General features: G+C 41.0%; 1 protein-coding gene across 1 annotated transcript; it reads right to left on the bottom strand.

The window, feature by feature from the left end:
- Positions 1-517: 517 nt before the first annotated feature.
- On the bottom strand, positions 518-20,192 carry ETNPPL (ethanolamine-phosphate phospho-lyase). Its single transcript, XM_065907535.1, has 13 exons — positions 20,004-20,192; positions 17,343-17,461; positions 16,919-17,078; positions 14,688-14,762; positions 10,657-10,747; positions 9,542-9,658; positions 7,817-7,899; positions 6,800-7,025; positions 5,735-5,889; positions 5,026-5,115; positions 4,676-4,806; positions 3,299-3,366; positions 518-1,883 (listed from the first exon to the last, which is right to left on the bottom strand). Exons 1-13 carry the CDS (start codon positions 20,057-20,059, stop codon positions 1,761-1,763), a joined length of 1,494 nt encoding a protein of 497 aa, XP_065763607.1. The 5' UTR covers positions 20,060-20,192; the 3' UTR covers positions 518-1,760.
- Positions 20,193-20,510: the final 318 nt, after the last annotated feature.

Genomic DNA, 20,510 nt, shown 5'->3' with positions numbered 1-20,510 from the left:
AGTGGGTGCATGGCGGGTCAGGAGCCTGAAGAATTAGAAAGTCTGTGGCAAAAGGAGGTGTTGGGAAGAGGCATATGAATGACTATATGGAATACATAGCACAGGTTAAGGTCTGTATCACGTGTTCACGTCCACCACAAAGCATCCACTAACAGAAGGCCCTGAGCCACCAAGGAGACAGGACGGCTTGGCCGGCTGGCAGCAGCCACTGTGACTTTAGCCACCCCCACAATAGGCACAGCGGCACGTGGGCAGGTTGGCCACGGTGGCAGAGACGGGAACGGTTCATTTCAAGGAGACAAGTGCTTTCTCACACGAGGAGTGCCCCCAGGAGGGCTGACCTGCGCTGTGAAAGGTCTGACTGTCTTGGAACTAACCTCGGTTTCATAGAAGCAAACCACAGAGATCTTCATGCTCTCTCCTCTCCACTTGGGGATCAATCTCAGGGCAATCCAGCTCAGACCCACAGTCAACTATACATTTAGGAGACAAAACTATTTTAACAAGTCTTTGCATTTTCACAGCATTTTATTATGGTGAACTTATAAAGGAAGCTTTTTGCATTTAATTCCCCCCCCAACATCTTTCTCAGCTATCAAGAAAAGGCCATAGCAAAATTATTTAACTCATCTTTATACAACAAAAACCAATGCACAGGGAATTCTCTGATGGTCCAGTGGTTAGCACACTGTGTTTTCACTACCACACAAGTTCAATTCCTGGTTGGGCAATTAATATCCCGCAAGCCATGAGGTACAGCTCCAAACGAACACTTCCCCCCAGAAAACCCAACACACAAAGCTTAGTGACTGTCAGAAGGGCAATTGAGAAATAATGAGAAGTCAAGGCTAAAAGTCAAATTTCTTCCAGGTCAGTACTCACACAAGCCTCCAAGTCTCATGGCAGCTGCACATTTAAGGAAGAGATTCTTGAAGTTATCTCTGTGTGTCAGGGTGTGTGCATAGGTGATAAGACGGATGAGAAGGAGAAGAGGATTGCTTGAAAAGTTAATTTCTCATCTAGCAGGTAAGTGACTTGCCAAGATGACAGTCTGATTAGCCAGAGCGGAGGTGAATGTGGTGCTTTGGATACTGCTCCAGCTCCATGCTTAGGAGTATTTCTGGGTCTACTTCTTGTCTGGCCTCTGCACCTGTGCCCTCATCCCCAGAGGATCACAATTAACCTCGTTCCCCAACAGGAGTCCAGATTATTCATTCCCTTCTTCATAGTTGCTATGTGATTTTTCCACAAATGGCTTTGCTTTTACCACCAACTCTACGATTCTCCAAGAAAGAACACTACATACTTCTCTAGTCAACATTTTTTTTTTTTGGTTCATGTCATCTTTTATTATAGCCATAAATATTTATAAGTTAAATCACTAAAGAATTCAATATTTTAAGGCACTAAGTCTCCAAAGTTCAGGAACCTATTGTACTTTCCTCTGTCATGTCAAAGATTAAAATATGAGAAGTAAAATTGTCAACTTCAAAAATATTTCATTTGAAGCTTAAACTGAGTAGAATAAACAAAGTACTTGCAGAAATCTGAAGTAAGGAATTAATAGGCTAAATGCTGAACTAATAGTCTTGACACAGTTTGATTATCATTTGGATTAATCTTATGACTCATCGACTTTATTTATACCTCTGAGTAAATGCGAACACTTCTTTCAGAGGGTACAACAGAGCTTTAACAGAAGGGACACCTGCATTTATTCTCTATAACTCCGGACATTTATCTTGTAAAATGCTCATCTCTCACGTCCTGAACCTCTTGCTGAGCAATGAATCTGTGCACAATCCATTTCTCTTTCGGCTGGGATTTTCTCTGGGATCCAGGCTTCTGTCTCTGAGCAATTCTGACTGTGCTTCCTTGGGCATCTGTAAGACAAGCATACAAACTCGAGGGCAGCCCACTGCTAACGCACCCAGCCTCCAGCCTCCAGTCTCTGCAGGGCTAAGTCCACAGGAACGCGGCATGTGGAACACGAAAACACAAGCCCAACACAGCCCAACACAGGAATGCTGTGTTAGGGAGCTGTTCCTCCCCAGCCTTCATGACTACCTTCCATAGACACCGGAAATGTGATGGCAACCTAAAATCTGGGTGTCCAAGCCAAACTCAGAAAGGTTTGCTAACTTTGCTATCTCCACAGAGACATTTCTGGTGGGGGAACTCTCTTTTTTTTGAGTCCCTTTTCAATAAGCTCCTTTTCAATGCTTATATGCTTCCCAGGTGGCGCTAGTGGTAAAGAATCCGCCTGCCGATGAAGGAGACGAAAGAGACACTGGTTCAATTTCTGGGTTGGTAAGATTCCCTGGAGGAGGGCATGGCAATCCACTACAGTGTTCTTGCCAGAAGAACTCGATGGACAGAGGGGCCTGGCGGACTACAGTCTATGGGGTCGCAAAGAGTTGGACATGACTGACGGTCTGAGCACTTTCCAATACTTGCTCGGCCCAGACAGCCGTGATTCTGCCCCAGACTCTCTATGCGACTCTCACACAGCAGAGAGGGACTGATGCCCAGCATTGGTTTGTGTTGCACCAAGAGACAGAAGCACCCTGTTAGCCAGTCATTTGCTCTCATTCAAAGGGCGTCGTGGTTTTCACTCAGGGAAAGGACTTTTCTGACTACACTGGGTGTGTACCGAGAGTTCCTTTATGCGTCAAAGTCATAAACAAATAACAAATTATGCAACAGAGCCTCTCAAGTTCTTGCCTTTCTGTTTCCCGACCCGGGGAGCCCTTTCTTGCAGCCTGGGGAGCTTGGGGAGAGAATAGGGAAGCCCTCTGCTGGCAGCACATCAAATGCAGAAACTAGGCCACTCAGCGCCAGATGGTTCCCAGGCCCTGCTGCCATTCGAAGTTTCCACTTTAATTCACCGGAGGATGGAACTCTGGCATTTTGAAGTCACACTGCCAAAGCTTTTGTTGATTAAGAAGTTTGACAAAGCAGTGTCAAACCTCACTCAGAAAAACAGGAAGGAGCTCAGGACATTTGCTATCCTCTCTCTATACATTTTGAAGGCCCTCTTTGCAAGCCTGAGAGTTATTATTATTTTCAGCATGGGAATGACCCTGTAAAAATGGTTCTTTGCTTTTATAGATGTCAAGTGGAACGACACTTGCCTTGGAATTTAATTGCACACTTAGAATTGCAGCAGCAAGCCAACTCTAGCAAAGCTGGGTTTATTCTAAAGGTCATTGTACGATTTTAAAACATTCGAATTCCTTTTTCTTAAATTTCCCCAATTTTAAACTTTTCCCTTAAATATTAAGCAAGTGACTCTTACCTTGGTTCTGCAAGGAGTATTCTTAGAGATCACACTCTCAGTTTCAGCTCCAATGGCTTTTTCTAAATCTTCATCAAGGAAGATACAGTAGATAAGATGGAAAAAAAAACATAAAACATAAAGAAAACATAAACATAAAACATTTAAAAAAATCCTTAAGAAAAACAAAAAGCCCATTTTGGTGACTATAGGGATACTCTTACTAGAGAAAAACAGAGAGGTCCGTGTGTTTTAAAATAGTTCCTCTTCAACTTTTTTTGCAGCATTTCACCATTACGCGTGGCACTCGGCCTGCATTAGCTCTGCCTCATTCACGTTGTTAAAAGAATTGTCCAGCCCCACAACTAAAAATGTTGAGGCTCTGAGCTGAATTTTAAGCAATAGTGACATTTGTCCCAACCTGTACTCTGTTCCACCTGGCCTTTAAGGGACCAGAGGAAACAGGTATGTGAGGACTGCTGGAGAGGTTTGGGCGTCTCTTAGTCCAAAGACAGTGACCGTATTACAAATAACTTGGGGCTGACTCTCAGCTTTCCAATATTAATGATTTATTTTGTATACTGCACTGTCCTGGCTTATCAGCCTTATCCCAACCACAAGAGTCTGAGAGGGAGCAGAGAAGTAAAATCTTAAAAATATAACTAAAAGCTCCAACATTTGACAGTACTTTAAGTTTTTCAGTGTGGCTTTACACTGCTCTCTTACTTAGCTAATCTCAATTTATGAAAAATAAATTAACCTAATTATTTAATGTGTATGCTCAGTCACTCAATCCTGTCCAACTCTTTGCGACCCCATGGATGGTAGCCCAACAGGCTCCTCTGTCCATGGGGATTCTCCAGGCAAGAATACTGGAGTAATTGCCATTTCCTAATTCAGGGCATCTTCCCAACCCAGGGATTGAACCCGCATCTCTTGGGTCTCCCACACTGGCAGGTGGATTTTTAACCACTAATACCACCTGGGAAGCCCAACCTCATTATTTAATAGAGGCCAACAAAAGATTAATTCATATGACAGGCTATAATTCTGAATGATGAACAGATCCTCAAAAATGGAATTGCAATAAGTGAAGCACAAAGTCAAATGAGTCAGGGTATAGCAAATAACTGTTCACCTATAGCCTGTAAGTTTTATTAACAACATTTCAAGCATTTTCAGGGTATAAAGCTCAAAGACTCTTATGCTGCAGCATCTGTGGTTTGTGGTACAATGAAGACATGCAATTATTTTTTAAAAGTGAAAATAAATGATAATGTAAATTTACACAGTCATTTCCACACTCCTTCACTTCTACCACGGACAGCAAGATGCACTATCATGTATGACCAGGATGTAGGTGTGGAGGGCATCTTATTTAAAGATCTGTGCACAGACCTGTTAGAATACCATCAAGCTGTTCCACCATAAACTTGGCATCTTCCTCAGTGAAGCACATAGGTGGTTTTATTTTAAGCACGTTTCTATGAGGTCCGTCAGCACTGAGAAGCACTCGCTTTTCTTTCATCCTAATTAGTGCAGGAAATACATGTGAGTGCCTACAAGCAATAACTAAGATGATTTCAGAATGATGTGGACAGCAATTTAGCATATGTGTGTAAGAAGTCATGTTTGTAATTGCACGAGTCTTAAACTTTCCTTATTTAGGGAGAAGAGAGGAAGTAAAAACATTCAAGTGGGTGGACATCTTTTAAGCTGAGATACCAAACAGGTGAGGGGTGGTTTACTTGTAGATGACGTGCTGAGCTTCTGCTGTGGCGGGGGTCCTTTGCTGATGGTCCTTCACTAAGTCAATCCCAATAAAAAGGCCAACGCCCCTGAGGGAGACATAGAAAGGAAACTTGACATACACTCTATCAAGCACCACACTGTCGCAAAAAATTAACACAGTCGTCAAACTTCAGTTTGATTTGAGGCTGAATGTGAGTCTCTTTAGAGGTAGTTATAACTAGTTCTAATTAATCCATGATATCAATCCAGGGTCCACAGGACTTCTTAGTTTCTGAAGTTAGTTTTTGTAATCCAGTTTTTTTTTTTTATCACATAATTGCAAAAAAACAAAAAAGACTTAAAAACAACCTTATACTATTTAGTTTCATATGACATCAATGATGATAAATACATATATGAAAAATAGTGATTTTCTTAGATGTCATTTAAATTATTTTTAATAGATCATATAGAGTTACTTTAAGTTTCTTCTTTTCATCTTCTAGCTGTTGAAATTATCCTGGCTTAATTTTTTTTTTTAAAAAGCATAAGTCAGGAAAGATATATACCCAAAAGTTAATAGTGAAACATCTGGTTCTGAATGAAAAAAGTTTTTTCAGTGTTTTCTAGATTTGATTTTGTGTAATTTATTTTAAATTTATATGATAAAATATCACCAATATTCATTTGGACATATGGATAACTACAATTCCTTGATAAATATACCTGATATCTCCTATCAAAGTATGTTTAGTCTTCTGCTTATTCAGTAACTCAGTAAGATAATTCCCTACTCTTGTGGCATTTCCTTGAAGGTCTTCATTTTTTATTACATCCAGAACGGCCAAACCAACAGCAGAAGATACTGGATTTCCTCCATACTGCAGAAAAAAAAAAAATGAGAAAACAGACTAGTTGAATTCATGCTGTTGCTTCATCTATGAGAAATCTGGCTCATATTTAAGTAAAGATATAATTTCAATAAGATTTTCCCTTGTGATGTTAGTTTTTTAAGTTTAGAATATAGCGTGATTCTATTCATTTAGGATTGAGAATATAATTCTAAATTATATATATGCTACGTAACTGGTATGAAGGACTACTGGGGAATCTATAAATTCATCCAAACCAAACACAGATTTTGTGTTGGGAATTAAGGATTTCAGAGTGTGGTTTACTTAGAGGAATGTGGATTGCAGCACTTGAATATCTGTGTGAAAAAAAAGCCAAAAAATGACATTTTATCCAAGTAATTTGTGCTCCTAGATTTTGATTCTGACTTTTAGCTGCAACAAGTCCTATTACACATATTGCACAAACTATAACAGTCTTTCCAAACTTGAGAATCTTACAACTTTTGGGGGCAAAATCAAGGAAATAAAATTTCCCAAAGAAAGAAATTTAGTTAGTATCTCCTATGACAGCCATATAATATTTATAGTATTGAATCATCTATACACTTCAGACGTGTTTTGGGAATTTAAATGTGATACAAAACAAAAAAAGATCATATCATCTGTTCATGAAATATCATAACCTCTAGAGTTTACCAGGGCAGACATCTATCACTGGAACAATCAATAGGAACATTTGAGGAAAGGGAAAGATACAAGAAAAAATACAAGGAGGATTGTGCCAAACAGAATGAAATATGGTTAGATCAAAGTCTGGCTTCGGTTCTGGGGTCATTAGATAGCAACAGTGAGATGTATTCTTTATTACATTGGAAAGAAATATAAGAACACACAGTACTTTTCCCTCTTAGCATTAAAGTGGGAGGTCAAAATTTACCGTGTTGAAATACTCCATCCCAGAGGCACTGAAGGCTTCTGCAATTTCTTCGGTTGTTACCACGCATGCCATTGGGTGCCCATTGCCCATTGGTTTTCCCATTGTGACTATGTCTGGAACGAAGTCTTCACCAAACATCTGGAAACTCCAGAAATGTTTCCCAACTCGGCCAAAGCCTACTTGAACTTCATCAGCTATAAACACACCTCCTGCTCCATGGACATATCTGAAAAGCAAAAGAGCAGCATGATGCCTTCAGGTCGCTGACAGCCCCCCTATCCTCCCTTCAAGATATGGATTATTGAGGACTTCAAAAGAATGGCGTTAACCTGAAGTCTGCAATCTTTGTTAAAAACATTTCAGTGCTTAAATCCCCAATGACATCTATGTGACGTCATTGACTTTGAAATATAATCACGTCATTTCCAGATAATATATAGTCTATGTTGTTTGGGTTTGTGCTGCTTAAAGTAAGCTCTACTGCAGTATTTTAAGTGGCAAGAGAAAAAAGTGAACAAAAAGTAATGTTAGCAGAGTTAATCTTATCAGTAAAGCTTGGACACCAATCAGTCAGAGAGGATGCCAGGTGGGTAAAGTGGGGCAGAGCCCTCAAGGACCCCCGGCTAGACTGTGTGCAAACCCTTTATTATCTGGGATCTTGGAAGGTGAGGAGTCCCAGGAGTCCTGGGCGGCAGGCACTCCCAAGTAGCTATTTACCAGCTCGTCCCTGGTGGCTCAGCAGTAAGGAATCTGCCTGCCAGTGGAGGAGACTTGAGTTCCATCCCGGGGTTGGGAAGATCCCCTAGAGAAGGAAATGACAACCCACTCCAGGATTCTCGTCTGGGAAATCCCATGGACAGAGGAGCTTGGTGGGCTACAGTTGGTCGCCAAAAAAGTCTGACATGACTCAGCTACTAAACAACAATGGGAAGTACTTCCATACTTCGCCAACAACCAGATGACCCTGCGGAACTGTCATGGTTCCTTCAGTCTGACCAAAGATGCCCAAGTACATACTCTGCCACTTTCTGGAAGTAGCCTGCTGGAGGAATTATTTGTCCGCCACAACTCTGCATGGATTCAGCAATAAAGGCAGCAATCTATACAAGAGAAGATGGGGTCAAAGTCCATTCGGTCCTCCTCCCAAACCCCCTAAAAAAAAGAGGACTTCTTATAGAGCGGCTGATTTAAACATGGTTGAGAATGGACCTCTGGCAAGAGACAAATTGGCTATTTGATTAAAAAGAAAAGATGTTCATGGTGGAAAAGCAAGTGATCTGAAGCATTAGTTTCTGAAATTTTAGGTTTCTTATGAAACTACCACTAGAAATGGTGGAAAAGGTGCTTTCCATCTCTCCATAATTAATTTAAATGCAGGATTTGCATTAGGATCAACTGAGTAAGACTGATATCTTGATCAATCTTTGATATGAGCCTCTACAAAATTACCCAGGTTCCAAACATATCACTGTAATGCCTATTTACTCAACTTGTTGAATTAGGACTGCCTGAGTCTGGAATTTGCACCAGGGAGGTGAGAAGGTGACTTGTGGTCACAGACCTTAGTGACTGTGCTCTCTTTCTGGTTCTTGCCCTGAACCAGGCTTACAACTTAACCAACGTAGGCAATTCACAATAAAACTACAGAGGAAATGTTCTAGAGGCTAAGAAAGGAGAAGAAAAAAATCACTAAATTAAGAGAAAGCATGGAAATAGTATAAGAAGTTAAGCCATCAACTATACTTCAATTAAAAACAAACAAGGGAACCAAGTCATTAAGATAAAAACACTTGAACGGGAAAACACAAAGGCTTCATTTTTCTCTCAATTAAGAAGTTTTTAAAATTGCCATATTGATGCCGTAAATCAATTTAAAGGCAAAACATATGTCAAATCACATTAAAACTCCATGTAAGTAACCCCTGCAGTGGTTGAGAATTTAACATTAAGCTGAAGGTGGAAGACAGTAGGGTGAAGACTGAGAAAATGAAAGCTCTTCCTACTCAGTAGGATTCTGGTTTGTTTTAGAAGTGCAGACCCAGGGATGTCCCTGGCAGTCCAGTGGTTGGGACTTCCAATACAGGGAGTGAGGGTTCGATCCCCAGGGAGGGAGCTAAGATTCCACACGCTTTTCAGGCAAACAAAGCAAAATAAAACACCAAAACATGAAACAGAAGAAATATTGTAATAAATTCAATGAATATTAAAAAAAAAAAAAGGTGCAGAAACAGATTGGAAGAGCCTTTTCCTGCCTGGTCTGACCCAGGCTCAGCACCTTCAGGAAAGCTGAACCAATTCTAGGGAAAGCCAAGGCTCCCAAGGTCCAGGAGCCTGCATTGATCCTGAAGCCCTGGGGCTACCCTGCCTCTTCCCGCTCCGTTCACCTTCTGTCAGCCCCTCATGTTACTCTCATTTGGAATGTTCTGTCCATGGGCTATCACCTTTCTTAATTCTCTCCTCCTAACCCTCTGCACCAGAGTCTGCATCCCACTGGGAAGGTTAGAACTAGACCACCAGTTCTGAAACAGGTACAGTAATTACATTTCCAGGATAAATAAAAATAGTCTTAGAGGCATGACTATAATAATGCATTTTTTGATATATGAACTACGTGAAAATGCAACCGGAGAAGAACAGAAAGAATTTGCTGTCTAATCCTTTCCCACCTCTCTAGTGTATCATGATGGTTTCAATCTATTTTATGAAAGATGTTATCGTGTTTCCAAAGCTGTAAATACAAACCTTCCTTCCGCTGTTATGAGCTTCGTCAATAATTTTCTTCACTTCATCTGCATAAGCACTGGCCGGGTCTTCATGGTCTTCTCTGTATTTTCCTCTATAAGTATCTGGAGCTGGTGCCTGAAAACATCAAGAGATAACAGTTTCTCATGATTTTTGTCCTGGACAAATGAGCTTTTAAGAAAGGGTATTTCCCCACAAGAGCATAATAGAAAGGTGACTTATGGATTTATGTGACTCTAGGTTCTTTTGCTCTTTTAACATTTCTGAATTCTGTGACACTTGAAATCTTTGCATTGTGAACAGGAGCTTGGATTTACTTCTAGGCTTCTTGAAAGTCAAAATTGCATCCCTGATCACGTAAGGGGAGAATTCAAACAACAAATGTGACTATGTTATTTGAAAATCTCAATGAATGGAAACTGTGTTAACTATTCTATGTCAAAAATAGGGACCTCCCTGGTGGTCCAGTGTTTAAGACTCTGAGCTTCCAAAGCAGGAGGTGTGGGTTTGATCTCTGGTAGAATAAGATCCCATGTGCTGTCTGGTGAGGGCAAGAAATATTTTTTAAAAAGAAGAAGGAAATAAACCAGAACTTACCAACTATATAGCAAATTGTAATCATTCAGAAAGCCAGAGTGTTTTAGCGGTAATTTCAGATCTTAAAATTTTGAAAGAATGTATTCATGGCTCTCTTAAAAACGTCCACTGATCCTTAATTAAGCCAAATGAGTTTTACTGCTTCAACAACTTGGTTTCTTTATTTTCTTTCATTTAACATTTATTTGACTTAATAAATTGACATAATAATTTAGCATAGAGTAATTTTAAGACAGTCATACACACCTGATGCAACTTTGAGTTTCAAATTGGCTTCAGTGATAGATCTGTGAATAACAGCTGTCACTACCACTATACTGATTTGTATGGTACTCATCAATGGATTTTAACCCACATCTTGTCATTAACTAGCTCTTTGACTTTTAGCAAGTCATATAGCAGCTCTATATCTTAGTTTCCTTTCTCATGGTTTCATTTCAATGCAAAGATTGGTCTGGATTATCACTGGGCACTCTTCCAGTAGTAACATTCTGATTCTTGAATTCCAAGATACTTACCACATGCACAAATTCTTTCTTGACATCTTTGCCCTTTTGAAATTTATATGGACTGATCTCAATTAAAGATGATAGGTGACCGTGGTAAGCACTGAAACGAAAAGAAATGGTAACCAACATCATTCAAAAAAGGATGCTCTTCCAGGATATGAAAAATAGTATTGCGTATCATCCAGGGAGAATCTCAACACTGGTGCCAGATTTAACTATATGGAATCCAATTTTTCATGGTAGGACCAGCCATTAATTTGTCCAGCTCTCCTGATTCAGGCAATAAAACACATACAAAGCCAAGTATGTATCCTTGTAGGCAGTTTTTAGCCAGAAAAAAACTTAATTTCTTTGGATTGTATTAGCTCTGCTAAATTAGATTAAGTGTAAAATATTATTTTCTAAAGTTTCATGAGAAATATCAGATGTATGAATTCTTTAAATGTATTTTATAGTTATATTCTAGTAAATTTAAAAACAAATTTATATTATAAAATGGGCTGTATTTCTGTTTAGGATGGTTTCTAAAGGATATTCAATAGCACATTTTGAACAAATGCAAGTTGGTAAGGAATAGGAGGTTTTTTCAAAAAGAACTGAGGTTGAGAGGTGATCAACCTTAGTTCTTCCTAGGTTATGAAATTCCTTTCTTTCACTTAAAATACAGGTGGCTATGATATTCCCCTTAATGTTTTTTTCTTCCCAGATATATATAATATAATCAGGAGACTGGAAATTGTAAGGGCTTCCCAGGTGGTGCTAGTGGTAAAGAATCTGCCTGTTAATGCGGGATGTAAGAGACAGGGGTTTGATCCCTGGGTTGGGAAGATCCCCTGGAGGAGGAAATGGCAACCCACTCCAGTATTCTTGTCTGGAGAAGCCCCATGACTAAGCGTCTGAGCCCATGCACACACAGTAGATGAAACGCTGATATCTCTCTTTCTGTACCAGCACATAACAGGCTCTGTCTCTCTCTGGAAATTATAAAAGGCCTATGAATAGACAAAGCAAAGAAGGAGCACTTCCCCTACCATAGATTAAAACATCCTACAAAGCAATAGCAATGAAATTAGTATGGTATTGGAATAAGAACAAAGTTAAAATGAATGGGACAGAAGCAAGCTCAGCCATTTGTAAATGGTAACGCAGTGGCCACTAGATGGAGTTAATTGAGGAGCAGTTACAGACATAGTAGAACAAAATGAAGAGCATCTTTGTGATCTGAGGGATGGTGATGGGTATGTACAGGGGTAAAGATTGTAACAAAACTTAGAAAACCAAACCACGGGATGAAAAGGCAAACTATTTGATTCAACCAAAAATTTTTGGGTAGATGGATACCATGGACAAAGTTAAAAGGCAGGTGATAGATTGGAAAAAAATATTTGTAATGTCTCAAATAAAAGAGGCTAACTTCCAAAATGGTCTGTTTGCATATAAGAATCACTCGGGAAACTTGGTTTCCTGGACTCTGACTCTAAGAGCCTCTCTTGACTCTGACTCTAAGAGCCTCTCTTTAACTGGTCTGGGATGGGGCCTGGGTATTGGCACTCTGAAAAGAACATTTCCCCACTGCAGTATTCTTGCCTAGAGAACCCCATGGACTAAAGGGCCTATGATCCATGGATCTATGATCCATGTGGTTACAACTTAGTGACTACACCACAACAACCATAACAAAAAACCCACAATCAGGCAGATTATGATTCAGGGAAATACCTTTTCATGAAAATGTGGCATAAAATGGAGAATGAAGAGACCTAGCAATGTGGAATGTAGAGTTTTGTAAGAAATAAAATGTGCATATAGAATAATAGTCAATATTCAAACAATAAAGTCCATGGCTAAAGGAAAAAAAAATAAAAAAAAATAAAAAGAACATTTCCTCAGGTATTTCTAAAACATAGTCTAGGCTGAGATCCTCTCATCCAGTTTATGCACGCAAGCACAAAAACAAGGATGGGAATCTCAACAGAAAAACTGGGTAAAGAATATAAGCAGATAATTCTCAGAAAAAAAGTGGGTCAGTCACTTAGTTGTGTCTGACTCTTTGCAACCCCATAGACTGTAGCCCACCAGGCTCCTCTGTCCAGGGGATTCTCCAGGCAAGAATACTGGAGTGGGTTGCCATTTCTTTCTCCAAGGGATCCTCCCAATCCAGGGATAGAACCTGGGCCTCCCTCATTGCAGGCATATTCTTTACCATCTGAGCCACCAGTGAAACTAACTCTCAGAAAGCAGTCACAAATGTATAATAAGTATATGAAGAGATACTCAATCTCATAGTTAGAAAATTGCAAATAAAAACAACATTGATATTATTTTATACTTATTAGACCAGCAACTATTAAAGGAAAAAAAGGCACAGTACTCTAAGGTTTTGCCCAGCATATGGGGAAATGGAACATTTCCTGCACTAGGTAGAGAGTTTCAACCACTCTGGAGACCGACCTGGCAGCATGTAGTCAAATCAATAATGTTTACAGCACCCCTATGGCCCAGCAATCCTGCTTCTGGGTGCTTATTCCTAAGCGATCCTCAGAAAGGTCCACAAAGGCACATGCCTGAGGGTGCTTACTGCCGTGCTGCCTGTGGTAGCTGGGCATAGAGGGCAGTCACAGTGTCCATTCTGTGATAGGCATGAAGCCTGCCCTCCCCAAAGATGCCCACGTTCTACTCCTCAGAACCTGAGAATATGCTACATGGCAAAGGGAACCTTGCAAATGTGATTAAGCATCCTGAAATGGAGTGATAATCCTGGAGGGTCCAATGTTATTACAAGAGTCTTTATAAGTGAAAGAAGGCGGCAGGGGGATGGTGGTCAGAGACAGGGATATGACGGAAGCAGAGGCTGGAGTGATGGCATGGCTGGCTCTGAGGGTGAATGAAGGGACCCAAAGCCAAGGAAGGCAGGCAGCCTCTAGAAGCTGGAGGCAAGGCAACACATTTTCCCCCAGAGTCTCTAGGATTGCAGCCCTATTGCCACCTAACTTTTAGCCCAGTGAGGCCCAGTTTGGACATCCAACCTCCAGAACTATAAGAGAATAAATTCATGTTGCTTAAACCACTATGTTTGTGATAATTTGCTACAGTAATAATAGAGAATGAATACATCAACCAACACATAAAACAAGACAAGCCTATATAGATGGGCAAGAAATGAGGTGCATGTTCAGTTCAACCCTCTGTGTGTGAGATTAGTGGGGTAGGGAGGCAGAAACAATTAAAAAAAAATCTCAGTTAAGCTAGAAGTTGTCAAATTTCTTGTTCAAATTGTAATGAATTTAGGATTTCTCTGGCCGTCCAGTGGGTAAGACTTGTGCTCCCAATGCAGGGAATCTGGGTTTGATTTCTGGTGGGGGAACTAAGACCCTGCATGTTGTACAATGTGGCCAAAAAAACCTTTTTTTTTTTTTTAACTTGGCTGCTTGCAGTCATTAAAATTTGCTCTAAATTACAGTCTTTTAAATTAATTACAGTGGATAATCACATTGCAGTGGCTCAATAAATAGTTAATGTGTGAAAGTAAATTCTAATTCATACAAAGCCCATGAAACCATGACCACAGGACCCAAAAGAGCCTCCAGGTGCTTGGAAAGAATTAAGTGTTCTCTAGGCCTGAGTTGGCCTTGAAATCTTAAACATAATAAAAAAAAAATCCTTGTGGCATCCATCCAGCCTCCCCTGTACATACTTCTGGTATCAGTGTAGATAGGATCAATGTGTTTTCGTCTCTGAAGGACTTTCCTGCTGAGAAGTTTCGTGTCTAAGACTTACTGGAAACATGTATATTATCAATTGTGAAACAGATCGTCAGTCCTGGTTTGATGCATGAGACAAGTGCTCGGGGCTGGTGCACTAGGATGACCCAGAGGGATGGGATGGGGAGGGAGGCGGGAGGGGTTTTAGGATGGGGAACACATGTAAATCCATGGCTGATTCATATCAATGTATGGCCAAAACCACTACAATATTGTAAAGTAATTAGCTTCCAACTAATATAAATAAATGAAAAAAAAAAAAAAAAAGAAAAGACTCACTGGTCAAGAGTGATCACATCTTGGTGGCCTCTGAACTGCCGAGCCAGGCGTAAGGCTAAGTCATTGGCTTCCGATCTATTAAGACAGCAGAGAGAAAGGAACAATATGACAATGTGTTTTAAAGCAGTGTGTTTTAGGCTCTTTTAAAATCTTTTGAAATGCTATTTTCAAAGTTGAGGATTTCAACTACAGAGAACTGTATAAATAAATAAGTTGAGGTCCTCTCTTTCCCCTCAGTCTTGCCCAACCAGCCATCTCACATCATCCTCCTAAGTTCCCCAGATGTCTTAAAAAAAGAAAGAGACGCACAAGGAAACTCAGTACAAATTAAGGATGTTCTGCTTGTTTCAAACTCTGGCCCAGTTCAGCCACATCATAGGTGACTAACTTTGAGGAGCCCAAGAAACCTGTATTAAATGTGATCTCAGTGGGAGGAATCGGAGTCTAAGGTCCCACTAACCGGCGGGCCACTGAACTGTGTTGTGCTGGCCAAATACTTGATTAGTTTCTTATCTGTAAAATGAAGATCAGGGCTTCCCTGGTGGCTCAATGGTAAAGAATCGTCCTGCCGATGAAGGAGACAGGGGTTCAACCCCTGGCCTGGGAAGATCCCACATGCTAAAGAGCAGCTAAGCCCATGGGCCACTACTGCTGAGCCCACTTGCTGAAACTACTGAAGTCTGTGTACCGAGATCTCATGCTCTGCAACAGGAGAAGCCACTACAATGAGAAGCCCGTATACCACAACTAGAGAGGAGCCCCTGCTCGCTTCAACTAGAGAAAAGTCCAAGCGGCAACGAAGACCCAGCACAGCCAAAAATAAATAGATCAGTAGATAAACGAGACTTTAAAAAATGAAGATCATAACCCTATCTGGTGTAGAGAGTTTAGATATACTACCCAGATACAGGTGGAAAAGTAATCATTTGTGGAATGTTTTTAATGTGCCAAGTATTATACTGTTTTACTTATATTGATTCTTATAACTACTCTTCAAGGCAAGTATTGTCATCTTTTTATGGGTGAAGCCTCAGAGAGGTTAAGTACCAAGAATAAGTTCTCACAGCTAAGAAGAGGTAGAGCCAGTGTTGATTGAAGCCTGTTTAACTTCAAGATTATTCTTTGTATTAATAGTATTCCAGGCTCTGTCACATCCAGTCTTTGGTGACACTGCTCTTTAAGACTGATCATTCTTTGACAGCATAGGATTCTTTGGAAGGGAAAGTCAAATACTGTGCCATTTAATTCGCTGAAGGCAAGAATGCTTTAAGACAACAAATTAGATCCTAAAATGTCTTAATTCTTTACAAAGAAAAAAAATAACAAATTTCTGATTATAAATTGGGTTTTAAAATACCTCATTGAAAAAAAAAGTGTGGAACTCCCCTGGCCGTCCAATGGTTAGGGCTCCGAGTTTCTATTGCAGGGGGCTGGGTTCAATCCCTGGTGGGGAACTAAGATTCTACAAGTCTCAGGTACGGCCACAAAGAAGAAAAGGAATCACAGACTTTCTTATAGTATATATGTACATATATATCATTTTAAAATAGAGTTTGTGCTGTATAGACAGCTTTCCTCCCAATAGGCAAGTTTTTCACCTGTCTTTAAACATGTACTTACTTTCAAAAACATACTTTTTTTTTTCTTTTGCTGCACTTCCCAGCTTGTGGGATCTTAGTTCCCTGACCAGGAATCAAACCCAGGCTCTTTGAAGTGGAAGCTTGAAGTCCTAACCACCGGGCTGCCAGGGAGTTCCCCCCAAAACTTTTTAATGTCTGCATAATTTTCAACAGAATGGGACATAACCATTTGAATTTATGGAATTTAAAAGTTGTAACATATCTTATCACTTGAATTTATCCCTTCCTCCTTTGTGTTTGTGCTGGGGAAATGTTCAGGGATCCCTACTGGAGCAGCTTCCCCATCTTTCCCCAAAGTAGCGTGGCAGTGAAAAGTCTCGAGTGACATGCACATGTTCATCATGAGACTGCGGTTACAGGCTGCATCAAGAGCCTTGGAACACAATGTCAGGTATCTTATCTACAAGGAGCTGGTGGGCCCAAGTGAAAGAACCAGGAGGTCAGGTCCCCCATGCAAGGTCATTAGTAAGAGTCTCAGGAAGCCTGTTTACATATTCCTACTCCACCAGCAATAAAAAAAGAAAAGACGGCGAGAGAGGAAACAAAGAGATTCATGGAAATGCGGATAGCTGGAAAAACCTTGAAACCTACCCTGAATTTGTAAAATAGCAAACAGCCAGTCTGTCCGGCAGGGTTGCTGAGAGGCGCTTGGCATATTCAACGATGTTGTCGTGGAGGAACCGAGAATTTGTATTTAGTAGTTCCATCTGTTTCTGGGCAGCTTTGACCACTTCTGGGTGACAGTGTCCCACTAAAATTTAGAAGACAAAAGTCCTCAAAATGAGTTACAATTCGAAATGCCTGGGAAGTGAGGCAGATTCTGAATCAAGAAAAAAAGAAAAGTTGATCCTGTTCCTCTCCCACATTTTGTTCTAGCTTTTCCCAGCCTAGGACTAAGGGCCCCGTTCAGTCGAGGAACTGCAGCCACTGCATATCCTCGGACAAATATTAATGGTGCCAAGGCTGCCTTAATCCATAAACGTATCCTTCAAGCACAACAAAGACAGCACATTACCATGGGCAACGTTGTTGATGCAATCCAAGTACTGGTCGCCTTTCTCGTCAAACATGTACTGCCGCTGGGCTCGCACTATTTTGATGGGATCCGCAGCAAAGAAAACTTTGCATGAAGGCCTAGAAATAAGGAAAGGAAACACTTTGGTCTGGTAGGACTGCTCAGCATTTGCCCTTCTCAATCAAGGTCACGATGAGTGGAAAATTACAATTACATAAAAGAAAGGGAAAACACAACCAAGGTGACATACTGTTTTTCTTCATTTCATATTAGCCTGGAAACTTTGACCTTAATCCCCCATCCGTGACACTGCTCACATGTCTTATGCTTGTTATATTAAATTTGCCACAATCTGACAATGCTACTTACAGGTACATGGATCAACTCTGACAGCTCTAATTACACAAACCAATAACTAATTTTCCTTTGGGAAATTTTGTTCAACTAGGAAAAAAAATCAATTTTTTTGAGCCTTCCTATATATTGAAAACTGACAGCTATTACAAATATTATCTCATTTAATCCTTCCAACAATAATATAATAGGAGTTATTGTCATTCTCACTTTTATAGGTGAGGAAACAGGTACAGAAAAATTAAGAAGTTTGGTTCAAGCCAATAAGAGAGAAAACTAGAATTCGAAAGTAGGTTTCTGTATTGATTGTAACTAGATTTACCACGGTGACCATTTTGAAATGCTTGGAAATATTGAATCATTATGTTGTACAGTAGGAATTAACATAGTGTTGTAGGTGAATTATACTTCAAAAATAAACTCATAGAAGAAAGAGATTACACTTCTTGGGAAGAACTGGGAGGCAGGGAAATCAAATGAATATAGTCAAAAGGTGCAAACTCCCAGTTATAAGGTAAATAAGTACTATGGATATAATTTATATGTACAACATGATAAGGGCATCTTACCTTTTAACATGATTAATTATAACACTGCTGTATGTTTTATACAAAAGTTGTTAAGAAAGCAAATCCTAGGGGATTTTCTATTTCTTAAATTTTGTATTAATGGAATGATGGATGTTCACCAAACTTAACTGTGATAGTCATTTCATGATGTAAGTCAAATAGTTATGCTGCAAAACTCAAACTTAATACAGTACTATATGTCAATTACATACCAATAAAATTGGAAGGAAAAAAAGAAGACTGTCTTATGCCATTGCCCAAAATAGATCTTGCTTGTCATGTAATCTCTCCCTCAAACCTACTTGTAAAGAAATGAATAGCACTAAAAGCTACTACAAATAACTTAGTGTTAAATAGTATGCAAGAAATTTTACATATCATTTTCATGTCTTTTAACTGGTTCCTGTTCTACAGCAAATGGATTTTCCGTTCTTAAACAATACAATCCAATTATTATTCTAACCCTTAAACCCACTCTTTTGAGTCTAATAAAATGTCATCCCTATTTATGGTTACTTGGATGGCTGTCTAGAGTACAAGTTTTAGCAACATGAAAACATTACAAACATTTCTGATCTTGGATCCATGGATGTTTAGAAACTAAACAAAATATATTATTATTATTTACACTTATTTACATTATTATTTACATTTATTATTTTATTTTTGACACGCCATGAGGAAATGTGGGATCCTAGTTCCCCAACCAGGGATTGAACCCAAGCTCCCTGCGTTTGAAGCAAGGAGTCCTAATCACTGGACCACCAGAAAAGCTCCCAAAATAGTTTTATTTTGGTGGCTTTGCATGCACAGAAAACATGTTGCCATGTGCATTGGAGGTAGTTTAGAGGGAGAGTAGTTACATATTATATTGATACACAATAGTTTAGAAAGTACTATAATTATTGTGAATAACTAATAAAATGTTAAAAATGCCTAAAATTAAGTGTTATCAGCTAAAATGAAACTAATAATGAGAATTTCTTCTTGGTTCAAATTCAGTTGTTAGAGATCACAAGGTAACTTGACACTCTACTAGAACCAGAGCCCAGGTCTGACTTAAGTATAAGTCCTGTACGCTCACTCATCAAGTTGTTTATACTATTAATGTGAGCAAAAGGAAAATAGACCCGAGAGAACCCTGCATCTTTACGTTGTAGTGAGGGCACATCTGGGGAGACCAAGGTGAGTAAGGGCATCTTACCCTTTAAAAAGTGTCTATGCCCCCACCCCCACTCCCGCCTCCACTGGCTAGATTAAGCTTTTACTTCTTAACCAAGCGTGCAAGAAGGAAGACTTGGCTTTCAACAAAAGTTGTCAGAATTAGTTTTCATAGCCATCGTCAAAAATATTTCAGAGTTCACAGTTACGGAAAACTTTCGAGTAGGTGGGAGTGGCGGAGAACTACCCTTCTCCCTTCCAGAGCCCATCCCTGGAACGGTGTTCTTCAGTGGCTATCCACCCTCGCGGTCAATGCCCCCAGCCGGCCCGCAGCCCTCACCCTCTCCGCGGGCTGCAGAGCGCGGGGATCACCCGGGACCCGGCTGCAAGGGAGCCCCCTGGGGCGCGGGCGCGGCGGGGCGCTCGGGGCGCGCGGCGGCGCGTGCACGCAGGTGCGGCGGGCCAGGGGCAGTCCCGCTCCCCGCGGGACCCCAGCTAGCCGGCTGCCGGCTGCCTGCGCTGGTGACCGGGTGATTCCCACTGCCTGCGCCTCCCGTCTGGGCGGGGGCGCCCTTACCCGATGTGCCTTCTCCTGAGCGCCAGCGTCTCTTGCTTGCTGTACAGTTCGCACATGGTGGCGGGGTGCCGGGCGCCCCCAGGGGTCTCCCCTCTCCAGCCCCTGCGCCCGCGTCCGGAGCCCGCGGGCTGCCCCCGCGGCGGCCCTTCCCTGTTTCCCCGCGTTGGGTCCCCTGGCCCCGGGCGTCGGAGGTCGCGGTCGGTGTCAGCCAGTAGGGTCATCTCCCTTTTAAGCCTTGCCCCGCCTTTGCCCTTCGCCAAGCCCCACCCTCCTCCTCCCCTCCTCCGCCGGGTGCCCGCCTGGCAAGAGCCTGGGCTCGACGCTCAGTCGCCAACCCCACCCGCCCCCGCTCTTGCCCCGGGCGAACTCGCTCCCTTCCTGCAGTGCTGCCCGCTTCCCCTTCCCACTCTTGTTACTTCTTCTAACTCGCCTTTTATTTTTCTAAGTTTGCCTTGCCATGGCCTTTCCTCCTCCTCTGCCTGTGAACCCCTCCTTCCCACTCTCTTT

The sequence above is a fragment of the Muntiacus reevesi genome, chromosome 16 (assembly GCF_963930625.1).
Source record: "Muntiacus reevesi chromosome 16, mMunRee1.1, whole genome shotgun sequence".
Taxonomy (NCBI): domain Eukaryota; kingdom Metazoa; phylum Chordata; class Mammalia; order Artiodactyla; family Cervidae; genus Muntiacus; species Muntiacus reevesi.
This window is presented reverse-complemented; position numbering and strand designations above follow the sequence as displayed.